Below are 16331 nucleotides of genomic sequence, written 5' to 3'. Positions count from 1 at the left end.
TGAGCTTTTACACATGATGAATTGCTCTCTTCAGTTGGGTGTCTTCCCTGCTGCCTGTAAAATGGCGGTGCTGAGGCCCCTTCTGAAGAAGAGCAGTTTGGATTGTAATGATTTTAATAACTACAGACCTGTATCCAACTCACCATTTTAAGTACAATTTTAGAAAAACTTGTTTTTACTCAGATTACTGATTTTCTCAATGATAGACAGATCCTGGAGATATTCCAGTCTGGATTTAGGGTGAACCACAGCACAGAGACGGCTCTCCTAAAGGTTTTAAATGATCTTAGATGTAACTGGGACGCCCAAAAGCTCTCAGTCCTGGTGCTACTGGATCTAAGCGCAGCCTTTGATACAGTAGACCACGCTGTTCTTTTAAACAGACTGAAACACATGGTGGGCCTCTCTGGTGCTGTACACAACTGGTTCACTTCCTGTCTCTCAGACAGAACTTTTATGGTGAGTATGGATACATGCTCCTCTAAGATCCATAAAATGACATGAGGTGTGCCCCAAGGGTCGGTTCTAGGCCCTGTACTTTTTAATTTGTATATGCTGCCTCTCGGCGGTGTCATCAGGAGGCATGGAGTGAACGTCCACAGTTACGCTGATGACACGCAGCTGTACATCTCCGTGTCTCCTGATGACACCGGACCAATGGATGCCCTTTTTAACTGTATTTTAGATATAAGATCTTGGATGGCAGAAAACTTTTTACAGCTTAACCAGGACAAAACTGAAGTTTTAATCGTCGGTCCCGAGGCTCAGAGAGAGAAACTCTTGTCTAAATTAGAGGCATTTTCACTATGTCCTTCGCTACAAGTGAAAAACCTGGGTGTTATTTTTGACTCTGAGCTTGGTTTTATCCCCAGAGTCCGCCCTATTCTCTCTCGGGCCAACACGGAGATGCTGATGCATGCTTTTATTACCAGTCGCATTGATTACTGTAATGCCCTAATGGAGGCCATTCATGAGAGCGGTCGCCGTGGGAGCAGCAGGGTGGAGAGCCTAAAAAGTGGAGTTTTTTAAAACTGTGGTAAAAATGTGAAATGAGACTGAACGATCTGTCGGTGCTACTACTGATCACTCTCACTGTGGCACAGCATGAAATCGAAGCCTCATACTTGTTCCTTCCCTCAGGCCGGACCACTCTGGGTCATGGTCCCATGGACATCAGCATCCAGGGTCCTGGTGTGGCAGCTCAGCACTGCTACATAGAGAACAGGTCGGGGGTTATCACGCTGCACCCCTGTGGGAACCTCTGTGCTGTTGATGCCATCCAGATTAGACAGCCCACTCGCCTGTCACAAGGTAGGAGCCACGTCCCACGATACATTCTGCTTTTGGTGCAGTTTTAGTAGGATTGATGTTTCCCAGTGTAGTAAAGGATCCATGGTTTCTCTTTAACTTGGCGCTTTCAGCGGCCTGCTGATGTGCACAATCCCAGTAACTGTGAGTCAGAGAGTCTGGCTGCAGGTCTGTTGGATCAAATGCTCAGTGTGAGTTTTTAAAGGAGGAGGACCCCGAGGTTCCCGGGTTAGGGAGTTAACTGAGTGTGTACGAAAGATAAACACAAGGGTTAACTGGACAGCTTAACTAGCTCGTCTGTCTACACATAGAGTAGTAACACAACTGAAGGGACCATCGCGACTATGAGATCCTTAGAGAAAGGTGTGTCGCACACCAGTACATTAATGTGGCCAATCTTTGGAAGAGGGGCGAGTCGGGATACTCTACATATTACTGTAGATACTTAATGCAGAAGCCACATGAGTCCCTACAGACTGGCTGGACCAAAGGGAGCTGAAAGTGTGTAAAAGTCTTGAGCCACATTTCTTCAATGTGAAACAGGTGCAGCACTTTATTGAAACACCTGTAAATATACTATGAGCTGGAAAGTCACTTCTTGGTAATAATAATAATGGATAGGATTTATATAGCGCTTTTCAAGGCACCCAAAGCGCTTTACAATGCCACTATTCATTCACACACTGGTGGAGGCAGCTACGGTTGTAGCCACAGCTGCCCTGGGGCAGACTGACAGAAGCGAGGCTGCCATATCGCGCCATCGGCCCCTCTGGCTAACACCAGTAGGCGGTAGGGTAAAGTGTCTTGCCCAAGGACACAACGACCAGGACAGAGAGCCCAGGGATCGAACCGGCGACCTTCCGGTTACAGATGCGATTCCCAACCCCTTGAGCCATATGTGATATATGTGACCACCTTTATTCTTAGGCAGCTTTACTTCAGCTAGTCTCCAGGGACAGTTCATAGGAGGACATGCTGTCTGTCCAACAATCCCACCCTGCTCCAGTATTTTAGACCTTTTTCATTCTGACTCTTCAGTCTATCAGACCTGCTGATTTTCAGTCCAGCTCATGTGTAATTTGGCATCCCTTTATCCATCCATTCGCTTAGCCTCTTCAGGGTTGCGGGGTTGCTGGAGCCTATCCCAGCTGTCATAGGGCGAGAGGCGGGGTACACCCTGGACAGGTCGCCAGTCTGTCGCCATTCACTCCCACATTCACACCTATGGGGAATTTGGAGCTATCGCAGGGATCCCTCTTATCCCTGTTTGACAGCCATCCTCTGATCACGAGCGTTTCTGATGAGGCTTCAGTTCATGGGTCATCTGAAGGGTCAGCTGTATCTCTCACATCCTGGACTTTTCTTCCTGTTTCTTCTTCTTTCTTGTTTAAGATGATAACTTTCCAAAACTGTTCATCTGCTCCAGGCAGATTTTTTTTAGCCCTGTAGCTTCTTCTTTTTGGGGACACACTGTACGCATCCTGATATATCCCAAGTGTTTATCTAATTATTCTTTACCTTGTTGGTGTAAAACAAACTGCTAAAGTATGTAAAGATACAGCTTCTTGTCTTTAATGTGTAGACACAACTCAGGCTCATAGTCGGAGTGCAACTAGTGTCATAAAATTAAAGTAATGGCTAACTGGTGCTCTCTATTATTACGTGGAGTCAATTAATAGCCAGAACTGAAAACTGAAATAGAGTCCAGGAAAATAAAAAATGTCACCAAACTTATCTTTAATATTTCAATTTATTTTCTCAGAGTCGGGCAGAAATGCTGTAACACACACACACACACACGCACACACACACACACACGCACACACACGCACACACACACACACACGCACACACACACACACACGCACACACACACACACACACACACACGCACACACACACGCACACACACACACGCACACGCACACACACACACACACACACGCACACACACACACGCACACACACACACACGCACACACACACACGCGCACACACACGCACACACACACACACACACACACACACACACGCACACACACACACACGCACGCACACACGCACACACACACACACACGCACACACACACACCCACACACACGCACACACACGCACACACACCCGCACACACACGCACACACGCACACACACACACACGCACACACACGCACACACACACACACGCACACACACACACACACGCACACACACACACGCACACACACGCACACACGCACACGCACACGCACACACACACGCACACACACACACGCACACACACACACACACGCACACACACGCACACACACGCACACACACACACACACACACACACGCACACACACACACACACACAGAGTTTCCTGTCATGCTGCCCAATTCACTGCTTTTAAAGGAAGTAAAACTGTAACGATGTAACTACTGCAGTGTAGTCATGGAAATTCATGGAAGTGTACATCAGAGCCTCGGAGAGAGCGTGCTGTGTGTAATGAGAATGAGTTAAAGAGACAGTACTCATCATTACTCACAGGATGTGTACTTCCCTCTGTACTGCTGTGTAAGTACAAACACTGTAGTGTTTTTCTCAGAGCCGTAGTACATGCAGTACTTTCTTTCTTAGAAGCTGTGCAGTAATTCTATGTCCTGCACAGCTCGGGGATAGGTGTATGTCTGCAGTGGGTCCCTTTGTCACTGTGGCATTTTGACCTGAACAGTGGCAGGGTAACCTGAGTGGGGACACTGGGCTATTTATGCTGCACCCTTTACCCCAGACAGTCAGTCCTGGGGGGGAAGGTTGAAAAATGAGTGTGTGGGTGAAGCAAAGTTCACTGTCAGGCTCCTGGACAGTAATGCACAGCGGGAATAGCTGCAGTCCTGAAAACAGCAGCAGTTTGTGTTGTTTACAAGGCGGTAATGCACACCTTAATACACGCTGATATCTGATTATACAACAGGAAGTAGATCAGACTTTATTGGTTCCTACCACTCCCTTGGGTTATGTGAGTAATACTTTACAAGGCACAGAAGTATTCCCCTCAGGACAGGTGAGCGGGGCAGCATAGCAAGCCATGACTAGATGCTGATGTGTGTCAGCTAATCTAATGGAGCTTACCTTGGCTAGACTGAAGAGTCTAAACCACGCTACAGCTCTGCCTTGTCAGCATTTCAGTTTAGAGGAAATCAAGCAGCAACAAGCTCGTGTTATCAAAAAATGGAAATGTGTTCAGCGAGAGGGTTAGTGGTGACTGTCTGTGGTTTCAAATCAAGAGAAGTCTGTCTGTTCAAAGAAGGTGAGCTAATACTTTACCTGGATAATAGCTGCTTGGTTTCATGGAGCCTGTGAGGAAGAATACTAAAAGAAAATAGGGCCCAGATAAAACCCTTCAAAGACATTAGCAGATGAGTCAGAGTCTCTAACGTCCACATGTGTCCAACATGGCTGCTAATAGACAAACTCTCAGACTCAGGACTGAAAGAATCAGAGGGGCAATGTAAAATGTTGTTTCTGCCTTTTAATTTCAGCTCAGTTTTCCCCTTGTTTAATTTGTCACTTTAGGCCTGAGGTGTCACTGGTCCTGTCCACATCAGGTCAAAGTGGGCTCACAGTGTAAAGCGTGTGTGACATCCCTGCTTTAGGCCCACGCCTTCACTAAAAGTCTACTTTCTTCTGTTTGGCCAGCTTCAGGAAGCCAACGAGGAGCAACCCCATAGATTGGGAGGTGCTGAGCAGGCTGTGCTTTTAACAGACAACTATAAAAATCTGTGACGGGTTAATTTATTTAAAGGACAGATGTTTGAATGTTCCTGCATCATCTGTGTTCAAGGGGCAAATAGACAGCTTGTTTCAGTGTGTGGGCTGAGTGGCTGGACCAAGGCCTGCGGGAAGATGAATAAAGATTATTTTGAATGGGAATACAAAAAACTAAACAGTAACTTCCTGTTAAAGGGAGTTTTTCCTTCCCACTGTCACCAAAGTGCTTGCTGATAGGGGGTCATGTGATTGTTGGGATTTTCTCTGTATTATCGTAGGCTCTAGCTTACAGTATATGATTGACTGATGCTGGCGCTGTATAAATAAAACTGAATTGAATAAGGGGGGAATAAGTCCACCTTAATTTACCTGGAGGATTTTCCTACGTGTTTCCACGCTCAGTGGGTCAGGCATCTGGCATAAACATGCTCAGTAATTAATAAAAGCCCACAGGACCGTAGTGTTTGCAGCAGAGGCTGATGTGCCTGAGGAGCTCCGTTTTATGGCTGGTAATACGCGGGGCTTGACCTTTGTTCTTCAGTGATTAAGCTGAGATATGAGAGAGAGGTCGACCTGCTTTCTTTTCCAGTTAGAATCCGCTCTGCTGGCGCCCCTACAGACCTACAGTCAGGTTGCATAATCAATAAATCCGCGGTATGGATCAGTCACATTGTTGCTCTCTATCGTTCCACTTTGGCCCCCCTGTCTCTGACTCCGGATCTCCACCTCCCTCCTCCTCCTCTCCGGTGTCCGCTCCCTGACAGCCCGGCTCTCTCCGCGGGGCGGGCATAGGCATGACTGTGAGCCAGCTGTTACTCACAGGAGCCCCGGCAGCAGAGGAGCACTCCGCGGACAGACGCGTGGGGAGGAGGCACACAATGGACAAAGATCCCGGTGACTGTGGACTGCTGCTTCAGTGAGCGTGGACACACGGACACAGGGACAGCTCCTGCAGAGTATACTGGAGTCTGCACCGCACCCCAATACACGCGCGGGATTGTTCCGCAATAAAACCCAGACAAACGGACAAAAACACGTGGCTTTTATTTAAAGGACCTCGAGCGATGAAAACGGCGGAGGGACGGCAGAGTTTCAGCCGCACGAGTTAAAGTAAGTTGTCGTGATTTCACCGCGTGTTCGTTTGAAGCGTTTCCCGTGCTTTGAGTCGGTGCCCGGGGCTTTGTGGAGCCGCAGGAAGGTGACGGAGTTCGGGGAGATGGAGCAGGGTAACTCCATGCTGAGCTCGCAGGTTAGCCACCACCAAGCAGCCGCGCTGTGGGTGTGTACGCTGCCATTACCCGTTTCTGTCACCAAACTCTATTTAAAAACTGCGCAAATGAGTCATTTTGTGTGCAAAGTGCCAACCTGCATGGCGCAAACACATTGTCTCTGGCTTCCTATTCATTTCTATGAGGTTATTCAAAATACGGCATATATGAAACAATTATTTCTTTACAAAAATCAACTTCAATTGAGCTCTTGCTAGTTTATCATCGTTAACTCGTTTGCTCTGGTGGGTAGCTGCTAGTTGTGCTGGCAAATTGCAAAATCCTAAAGAAGTGAAACAAACAGTACTGGCAGGTAAACTGGTTAAGCCCAGGTGTTCCAAACACCTTTGGGACACAGCAGAGGATTGTGAGTCCGCACACAGAGCACCTGCTGTCTCCAGCCTCTCGGTGCTGAGTCCTCACTTCCTCTCCTCCGTGTGAGTTCTGTTTATAGGCGACAAACGCATACACGTCCGGGCTGGCGTGACCAGACCTGTCTGTCTACGGTTACACTGCTATTCCTGGGTGCCAATGTGACCTAACCAGGGCTGTTTACTGGAACACAGTGAGAGTTTCCCTCTCATGCATTCTGCTTATTTTGGGGGCCTCGAGTTCAAACTGAGGACCTTGTTGCAGAGCCATTATTCCCACAGTGTATCCCTGCTGCTCCTCAGCATCTGCCGTCTCTGACCTAATACGTCGACCCCATTGTAAAGAGAGGATGTGGGAGAGCCCTCTGCAAACACTCATCAGGCTGCTGTGTGCTCCCCTAAGCACAGGTCAGTCCTGTGCTGGCAGCAGCTGGCAGCCATACCAGTGTGCTCCTGCATGCTGCTGTTCACACAGTCTCCTCTTTGCTTCTCTCAGTTTCAGTTTGTTCTTAATGTTTATGTAGCTTGGCTCAGTTTCCTTTGGTTTGTATATGAAGCCTTTGAAGGAATAAGTTTCTTTATATTTTTCCAAAAACTAACATCCTTACTTGAACAAATTAAGTGAGCCACACAGCAAACTGTTGCAAAAGGCTCAGTTTCAAGGCTGGATTTGTATGTACAGTTTGAAATAGCAGTGAGAATATGATAAGGTCCTCTGATGGTTGGAGACATAGTTGGTGAGGAGGACCAGGTGGCAACAACCTGTGGGGCTCAAAAATGAAGAGTCGGTCCAGAAACGTCACATGATGATTCCGTTTACTACAGCGGGATCTAAAATACTTTATTCATCCCACATGTGGGAAATTCTTCTATTATAGCAGCTGAAATGATGACGAAATAACTGTATAATCATTGTTGTACAACACGGAAAGTTATGTCAGATAATTCCACTGAAGATGTTCCCACAAAGACAGAAGTCAGGTCCAGTTCAGCGACTGAATAAGTGGAGGTGAGGCATCGATCCTGGACGTGGGTCTCAAACAGATGGTCTCCAGTGGACAGCTTTGGACTGGTAACTGTAACTGTTGGCCATTCCTGTTACAACAAAACAATTTAAACCATTTAATGACAGAAAAGTTCCAGTTTTATCTGCCTGTCTACTTTAGAATAAAAAAGGTCCACAGTGAAAATATAGGACATTTCCTGTGAATGAACAAAAACCTTGTATTTTCTAAGTAGAAGTGACTCTGAGCTGACAGAACCACACGATCCAAGTCCCAAGAGCTATGTTCAGATTTCATTCAGTAGTATTTATACAGTACAATACAGTAGTATTTCTCTATTGTATATAAAAACTGAGAAAACATTTTGCACCTTGAAGTATATGAGGGATTGACTGTGTGGTTCAGCCTCTGTGCACTAACAGAAAGCTGCGTTTCATGGAGCGTTATTATATTTGGCTGTTTGCTCAAAAAAGCAACCAAACCTACGGCCCTGTGAGTACAGCTCCAAGATCAACTCTGGAAACTTGTTATAAAGGGAGAAAACATCCTTAAAGGCTACAGCTGTTTTCTCCTAACAGGGTACATCAACCATAGCAGATAGATTTATATATAACCCGTGCTACGGCTGCACGAGTGGAGCTCAAACTGCGTATTCAAGTTTCCAGGTGGAAACTTTAAACTAATGCAACAAAGAATACTTTATTAGTGCAGAGCATGCTACTTAAAATAGGAGGCTTTTATAATTTAAAGGTTAGCACTCATGGATGCAGTCCATACAGAGTCTGTCTGTGTAAATCAGGTGATGATGACCCACTGGTGTTGCATTTATTTAAGAAAACAAAAATCACAAAAATCCCACTCAGAGTTTAGGCTGCTTTGAGCACCAGTCCACCTCCAGCCACGTGTTGGATTGGGCCTCGTGCCTCTGGGAGCGTGTTTAACAGCGGGGGATTGGCCCAAATTGTCCTGGCATAAAGGAGGGGGGGGGGGGGGGGTGGCGTGGAGGTGGGGGGAGCGAAGCAGAGAACATCTGTTGGAACAAGCTGTAGCCGGCCTGTGACACGTTATTGTGATGAGCTCCCACTGCAGCAGCTGACCGTGTGCATGATGTGGTCAGCGGATGCTGGGGGGGTCAGATTGTAGCTGACCCGACACTTAGTGACGTGTATGGATGTGGCTCTGCAGGGCTCTCAGGGAACACCCACATCACCCCACCACAGCGCTCTCACACTGTGGTGCTATTTCAGAGTAGACAGGGGGGCGGAGCCTTCAGCTTTCAGTTGAATTCATAAAAGCTACACGGGGTCCCATTCCCATTTTGCTCTGTTTGTATTCCACATGTTGTCCCAGCAGTGTGGATGCAGTAGGACATCATGTTTTGACTGTTGCGTGTGAATTAGCTGCACAACATAACGGCAGGATCACGGCTCCCTGAGAGCAGCCGCCGTCTCCTGATAGCTCATATCAAGGCGTCTGTCTGATGTCATCGTGCCTCCAACATGCGATCACTTCTTCCAACCTCTCATTTGTTCAGACATTCCCACATGTTTGCTGCCCTCCGCAGCCCCGCTCTCTCTCCATCTCATTCTCTGGTATGCACGTCTGTGTTTGATTGCCCCGGCTCAGCGAAAGGCGGTCATTGATTAACTGGAGCAGGTTTGACTCCTCGGCCTTTGCCGAGGCCGTAAACCATCAGGGTTCCATAGCAACCGCCAGCCTGCCTTTGTCTGCAGCTCCTCTACACATTTCAGTGACGTCTCACTGTGGCGTGGGTACGTGCTCGTGTTTAACGGATTGAAAAGTAGGCGTGTAACATTTCACATCCAAAATGGTTTGTGTTCACGCTTTTTCATCAGAGGGGATGAATGCCAAATATTTCCACACCAGTTTTTTCAGTTTATCGGTCACCTGAGCAAACGGTTCACATTTCACTAGATTAGCTGTTGGTGGGAATTTTAGATCCGTGGTGGTGTCTGTTTTACCCTGAACAGTTCACAGTGACTGACACGTGTTTTTATCCAGAGGGAGTTGGAGACGGAGTTGGAGTTGGACACCTGCAGCTACAGTGCTGCTGGTGTCTTTGGGAGGATCTCTAAAATTAATATGTTGTGTGGCTAATTGACCACATGCAACCAACACGTAACATTCCAGAGTATTTGTAGGTTGCTGTATGTTTGTGTGACACACTCATTTAGTTTGCTGACCATGCCTGTGAGATACAGCTGTTAATCAGCTGGGCAAAAGGCTGTTGAACCTTTATAAAAAGACACCCTAGTACAAGAGTATTCTCCCTGTTTCTTTCCTTTGTGCTCGTTTGGCTGTGGACGAGGGAGTTGCTGTGAACGTGTTTGCATGAGATGAAATATGTTGTTGCAGCTTCTGACAGGCAGGATGGTCCTGAGGGAGCATGTGCCAGGCCAGTGTTAGCAGCGTGTAAATGTATAACAGTGTTTCTTTGTCGTGTGTGTACTCTAACCAAATTTGCAGGCACTTATTCCAGTAGAATGTAAAGCATCCTGTGTCTGACCACCTCTGGGTCCTCTGATGTAATCTTCTGGGAAGACTACTTAAGGCTAAGCTGAGACACTGGAAAGATTTAATGTGGTCACACCAGTGCAAAGAAAAGAGGGAAAAAGAAGCAAACTCAGATATATAAGAGAAGGAATGGAACTGTTCTGATAGGTTGGATGTAGCGGGGCCACTAACCACATCTCCATTTAATGCCACAATACCCTTGAGGCATGATGTGGCATTAACACTGACTGGCCTGAGTGGTCTCAAAGGAGTAGTCACAGGGCTTTACAAAGATTACTCTTGGCGGCTCTGGTATTTAGTCAATGGTTTTATTGAATCTTTCTTGATTTTGTTACAAAATTTATAAATTTACATTTATAATAATCCTAATGTATAAAAACAGTTTCTCTGACAGCTTATAGATACTTTAAGGATATTTATTATAAATTCGAAGGATTGTGTTATTTTTACTCCTTCCCAAATACCTTTCTTATTTTTCCCCTTCCTTGCTTCTTGATTGGTTACTGAAAGCATAGCATAGCAGCATAGATCCTCATAGAGACAAATGCACGATGAGAATTAAATCAATATTTTGCTAGTGACAGTGTTGGCAAGAAGGTAAGCTAAGTTAGCTTTCTGCTGTGCTGGGAAGTCAACTTTAGCATTAAAGCTAATGTTACCTAACCTTGGCATTAAAGCTAAAGTTGGCTAACCTTAGCATTAAAGCTAAAGTTGGCTAACCTTGGCATTAAAGCTAAAGTTGGTTAACCTTGGCATTAAAGCTAAAGTTGGTTAACCTTGGCATTAAAGCTAAAGTTGGTTAACCTTGGCATTAAAGCTAAAGTTGGCTAACCTTGGCATTAAAGCTAAAGTTGGCTAAGGTTAGCCAACTTTAGCTTTAATGCTAAGGTTAACCAACTTTAGCTTTAATGCTAACCTTGGCATTAGAGCTAAGGTTAGCTAACATTAGCATTAAAAAAATTCAGTTTTATGAAGGAAATTAAAAGTGACGCTCTAATTTGTGAAGGATAAGTTGCTTCGTTTTTGAAATCGAAACTGTTATTTATGGGTAATGTTAGCTAATGCTGGGCATCTGCTAAATCTAACAAATTATAAATGATCTAAAAATACTGTCCTTCATTTCATAGATGGTATTTCATTTGCGAATCATGTTGCTCTGTTTGATAAAGATTGCTGGTCATGTGCTTTTTGAGCTGACTGAGATTATAAATGTATGTGATGTCATCTTGGGCCAATGTTTACCGTTTCTCGTGTGCTCTGTAACCCACTGAAGTGTTGTACAGGTTTGTTAGAGAGTGGGGTTGTAGTCCCGTTGTGGACGGAGCTGATGGTGTTTGCAGTAAGTGTCCTCGCTGCTGAAGTGTAGCCATAATTAAAGCTGATTCAGCACTTTCAAAGCTCCTTCACTGTTGGCTGTTTCTTTGTGACTGTTCTGCAGGGTGCAGAGCACTCACTGTGATGAAGCCAGTGATTATGCAGATTGTCTCTGCAGTGCTGAGGGAGAAATCGTTCTCTGTCCAGGTAATCAATCTCAGTCACTCATGTATGCACACACTTCCAATCGCCCGTCCTTTAACTGGAGGCAGTTGTAATTATGAAAAGTGCCAATGTGTTAGATTTCCCCGGACTGTGTTGGAAGGCTACCTCCCCATTAAAGCGATCTCAGTTTCTACCACAGCTTGTTTTGCTGAGCGTAGCCTTTGGTTGGTTTTTGGAAGAATCCCTGCCTTTCCCAGGTCACAGGGTTCCTCTGAACGAGGGAAAGAAGGAAATACTGCCGCGTTTTAAAAAAAGCTACGTACTGTGTGTTAGTGCTGCACATGAAGCCAGCCCTCAGCCAAGCCGCTGCTAATGAAGTGTTGGTGACTGACTGATGGAAAGTGAAAGAGAGCTGGGAAGGACGTGGCTCGGTGCTGTGCTGCTATTTACATCAAACACATCTGCATATTTCCTAAAACTGTGAAACCTTTGAAATGGTGCAGCGCAGCCAACATTTCCTGAAGAGGATCAACATCATCAAGGCTTTGCTGAACAGTTTGCTATTTAACCCCAATAATTTGTTTTGCATATGAAACCGGAGGAGTTGTACTTACATCTTATGCCATCAGCTTGTCCTCGGTCACGGTTTCCTTCCACATAAAGCTTTGCAAAAAAACACTTGCAGCAACAAAAACATAATAATCCAGAAACACGCTTTGCCGATCCGATCAGCTGTTCGTAACACTTCCTACATTGGAATAGACGTCAGCGCAAACTATCGCATGTCCACCATTACCTGCCCGAAACCGGAAGTGATGTCATTTTTGCGGAAAATGTAGTTTTTAACCTTTGGGGCCTTATAAGCCGGTACTGGTGTTTTTAAAAGTCATGTTTGACTTCATGCTTCTCTGAATAGTTGCTGGGATGCTTAGAACTCAAATTGCGCTGCTGAAAATAGTTTATTTTGATGCACATGCTGTTTTTTTTGCAAATTTGCATTATAAGATTTATTTTTGTTTTTCCTGCAGAATATAAAAATTGGTGTATCTCAAAAATAAAACTATGAAGACACTCAAAATAAATTTCCTGGTGTTGGAAACTATTTTGTGCAACTTTTTTGTATTTAAAGTTTTGAGGGATAAACCTCTGAAATGTCTCTAAGTAGAAATATATGTAAAAAAACAATTTTCAATTTGTAGTTTATTGCACTTTTTTGCAATTTATGTAGTTACTATGGACTTAATGCATACATATTATTAAACTTTGGGCTATAACAGTTGTATTGATGTTTAGCAACTTGAAATGCTCCCCAAAATGGAACTACAGCATGTAAAAATATGAAGTAAGCTCTGGCGGACTTGGCTCTATGGTGGGTCCTAAAGGGTTAAAGACGCCGTGAAAGAAGGTAGCTGACCATGTGTTGACCGTCCGATTGGGATCTGGGATGCGGGGCCTCCCTGCTGCTGCGGAGCCTGGGGCGGTCTGCTTGCCTCCACCCCGGGGGAAAGGGTAACATCTCCTGGGTCTAGGTGCCGTTTCTCCCTCCAGGGGTGAGGGTACCTGGACCTGGGCTATAGAGTTTGTTTGGGGAGTGTGATTGTGTGTCCATTTATGTCTATCCCTACGTTGGGTGAGTGCTGAGTGTTTGTATATGTGTGCATGAGGGTGGGAATGCATGTTTGTGTCTGTGTGTGCCTGTTTGTCTGTGTCTATATGTCAGGTCGGGTCTTACACTCCACCTCTCTGGGAACTCCCAGGCCCTCCAAGGCCTATCTCCCCTCACCACACTCCCTGCCGGTGACTGATGCCCTCAGGGGTCAGTGCGTTGGTGGTTCTTGGTGTCCGGGGCTGGGCGCTCAGGTATGTACCAGCTCACTCCCGGTGACTACTTGGCGGGGCCTGGCGCCTGTTGCTCGGTCAGGCCTCTTCCGGGGCAAAGGGGGCCCTCGGGCCTCCGGCCTCTGGGCCTGTGGCTCGGTTCACTCTGGCACAGCTGGCTGCCGGCAGAGCCGGCGGGCACGCCACTGCAACCCCCTCTGGCTTCTGTTCCATGGCTACTGGGTGACCCCTCGTCTGGGGCTCTCCTCAGCTCTTCCCAGGAGGGTGGCACAGATGCCCCTCCGGTGGTCCTCCTTGGGCTCTCGCTCTCTGGGGCCTCTGGATGTCTGGGGCCTGGATCTCCTCCATGCCTGCTTCATGCCCTGGGGGACGGGGCTATGGGTCTCTACACTCTCTAGCAGACCATTACATGGAGAAACTTTTCGAATACAAGTGCGCTGATCCACACAGGTGTGCACACGGGTGTGCACAGACATAAACTACACCTCTATTGGCTGCTATTTCCAAGCACATTGTGCGCTGTCGGTCCTGCTTGCTACACAACAATATTCAATATTTAGAATAGAATAGAATTAGAATAGAATAGAATTCAACTTTATTGTCATTGCACATGCACAGGTACAGGGCAACGAAATGCAGTTTGCATCCATCCAGAAGTGCTTTAGTGATATAGATATATTACAATATATATTAGCAATAGTATAGATATGTAAGTATATTACAGAAATGGGTCTATTATGGTATGTTATAATGTACATGGTATGAAGTATGTTGTGAATATGCTATAACTATAAGTATGTACAGGCTGTAGTGAGTACAAGCTATGTACAGGCTATGAACAGGATATAAATATGAAAAACTATACAGAATATGAAATAAATAACTTTACAGAAATCTGAGATTTACAGCTATACAGAAATGGGAACTATGCAAGTTGTAAACAGTTGTAGGATTAAAGATTATCGAATGTACAGAATGATTATTTACACAGAGCTATACAGTAGTGCAGTTAAGATAAGTGAGGGTGTAGATAGTTTCTACAGAGGCTATATAAAGTGCTAGTGGTTGTGAGTGGTGGTTCAGTCCATGTTATTATTGTGTGTTTGAGGGTACAGTTGTCCATTGTGGGTGTGTGTATGTTCAGTCCATATGTTAACGTGGGTCAGATGTCAGGAGGCAGAGTTCAGGAGTCTGACAGCTGTGGGGAAGAAGCTGTTCCGGTACCTGGTGGTCTTAGTCCGGAGGCTCCTGTGGCGCCTCCCAGAGGGCAGGAGGGTGAAGAGTCCATGTGATGGGTGACTGGGGTCTTTGATGATTTTCCCAGCCCTTTTCAGACACCGCTTCCTGTAGATGTCTTTTATGGCAGGAAGTGGTGCTCCGGCGATGCGCTGGGCAGTTTTCACGACCCTCTGCAACGCCTTCCGGTCCGAGGCAGAGCAGTTCCCGTACCAGACTGTTATACAGTTGGTCAGGATGCTCTCGATGGTGCAACGATAGAAGTTCACCAGGATGTCTGAGGACAGGTGGTTCTTCCTCAGAGTCCTCAAGAAGAAGAGGCGCTGATGAGCCTTCTTGACCAGCTTGGAGCAGTTGGTCGTCCAGGTGAGATCCTCGGAGATGTGGACTCCCAGGAACTTGAAGCTGCTCACACGCTCCACAGCCGTCCCCTTAATGTGGATGGGTGGATGTGGGTCAGCATTCCTCCTGTAGTCCACGATGAGCTCCTTGGTCTTCTCGGTGTTAAGCAGCAGGTTGTTTGTGTCGCACCACTCAGCCAGACGATCCACCTCCTCCCTGTAGGCGGCCTCATCGTTGTCACTGATGAGGCCAATCACCGTGGTGTCATCTGCAAACTTAATGATGGTGTTGGAACCATCAGCAGGTCTGCAGTCGTGGGTGAAGAGGGAGTAGAGGAAAGGGCTCATCACACAGCCTTGTGGTACACCGGTGTTCATTGTGATGGTAGATGAGCAGTGGTTATCCAGCCGGACATGTTGGGGCGGTTGGTCAGGAAGTCCAGTAACCATTTGCAGATGAGGGAACTGATGCCCAGGTCTGTCAGTTTCTTGATAAGTTGTGAGGGGTGGATTGTATTGAATGCTGAACTGAAGTCTATAAACAGCATTCTGGCGTAGGTGTTGTTGTTGTCCAGGTGTGAGAGGACAGAGTGCATTGCGATGGAGACTGCATCCTCTGTGCTCCTGTTCTGGCGGTATGCGAATTGGTGGGGGTCCAGGGTGGGGGGGAGACAGGATTTGAAGTGTGCTAGGACCAGCTGCTCTAAGCACTTAGTGATGATGGGGGTGAGTGCTACTGGGCGGTAGTCATTGAGGCAAGATGGGTTGGAGTTTTTGGGTATCGGGACGATGGAGGTGGATTTGAAGCAGGCCGGTACCACAGCGTGGGCCAAGGACAGATTGAATATGTCTGTGAGCACTCCTGCAAGCTCCCCAGAACACGCTCTGAGAACACGCCCGGGGATGCCATCGGGACCTGCAGCCTTGTGGACATTGATCCTGCTCAGCACCGCTCCTACATCGGTGGGGGAGAGAGTCAGAGGTTGGTGGTCTGGCGTCATGTCTGCTTTGGTTGTGGTTGTGGGGTTCCCTCGCTCAAAACGAGCATAAAAGTTGTTGAGCTCGTTGAGGAAGGAGACATCAGAGGATGCGGGGGAGGGTTTGGTGGTCCTGTAGTCTGTAATGGTCTGGAGTCCTTGCCACATGCGTCGGGGGTTGGAGTTGGAGAAGTGTTCTTCTACCTTCTTTTTGTAATGGT

The 16331-nt window shown here is 46.6% G+C and overlaps 1 protein-coding gene across 9 annotated transcripts in view; it reads left to right on the top strand.

Moving 5' to 3' along the window:
• Positions 1–16331, top strand: part of phldb1b (pleckstrin homology-like domain, family B, member 1b) — a 113762-nt gene that overhangs the window by 29073 nt on the left and 68358 nt on the right. For 8 of the 9 annotated variants that reach the window (XM_082504227.1, XM_082504224.1, XM_082504226.1 and 5 more), the window contains exon 4: positions 1141–1311. In XM_082504227.1, the coding sequence (XP_082360353.1) occupies positions 1141–1311 (171 nt within the window). Of the gene's footprint in view, positions 1–1140; positions 1312–5707; positions 6171–16331 lie in introns of those variants that run through there. The other variant, XM_082504233.1, reaches the window with a different exon arrangement.

This window comes from Aulonocara stuartgranti (assembly GCF_965226115.1).
Source record: "Aulonocara stuartgranti genome assembly, chromosome: 14".
Classification (NCBI taxonomy): Eukaryota; Metazoa; Chordata; class Actinopteri; order Cichliformes; family Cichlidae; genus Aulonocara; species Aulonocara stuartgranti.
This window is presented reverse-complemented; position numbering and strand designations above follow the sequence as displayed.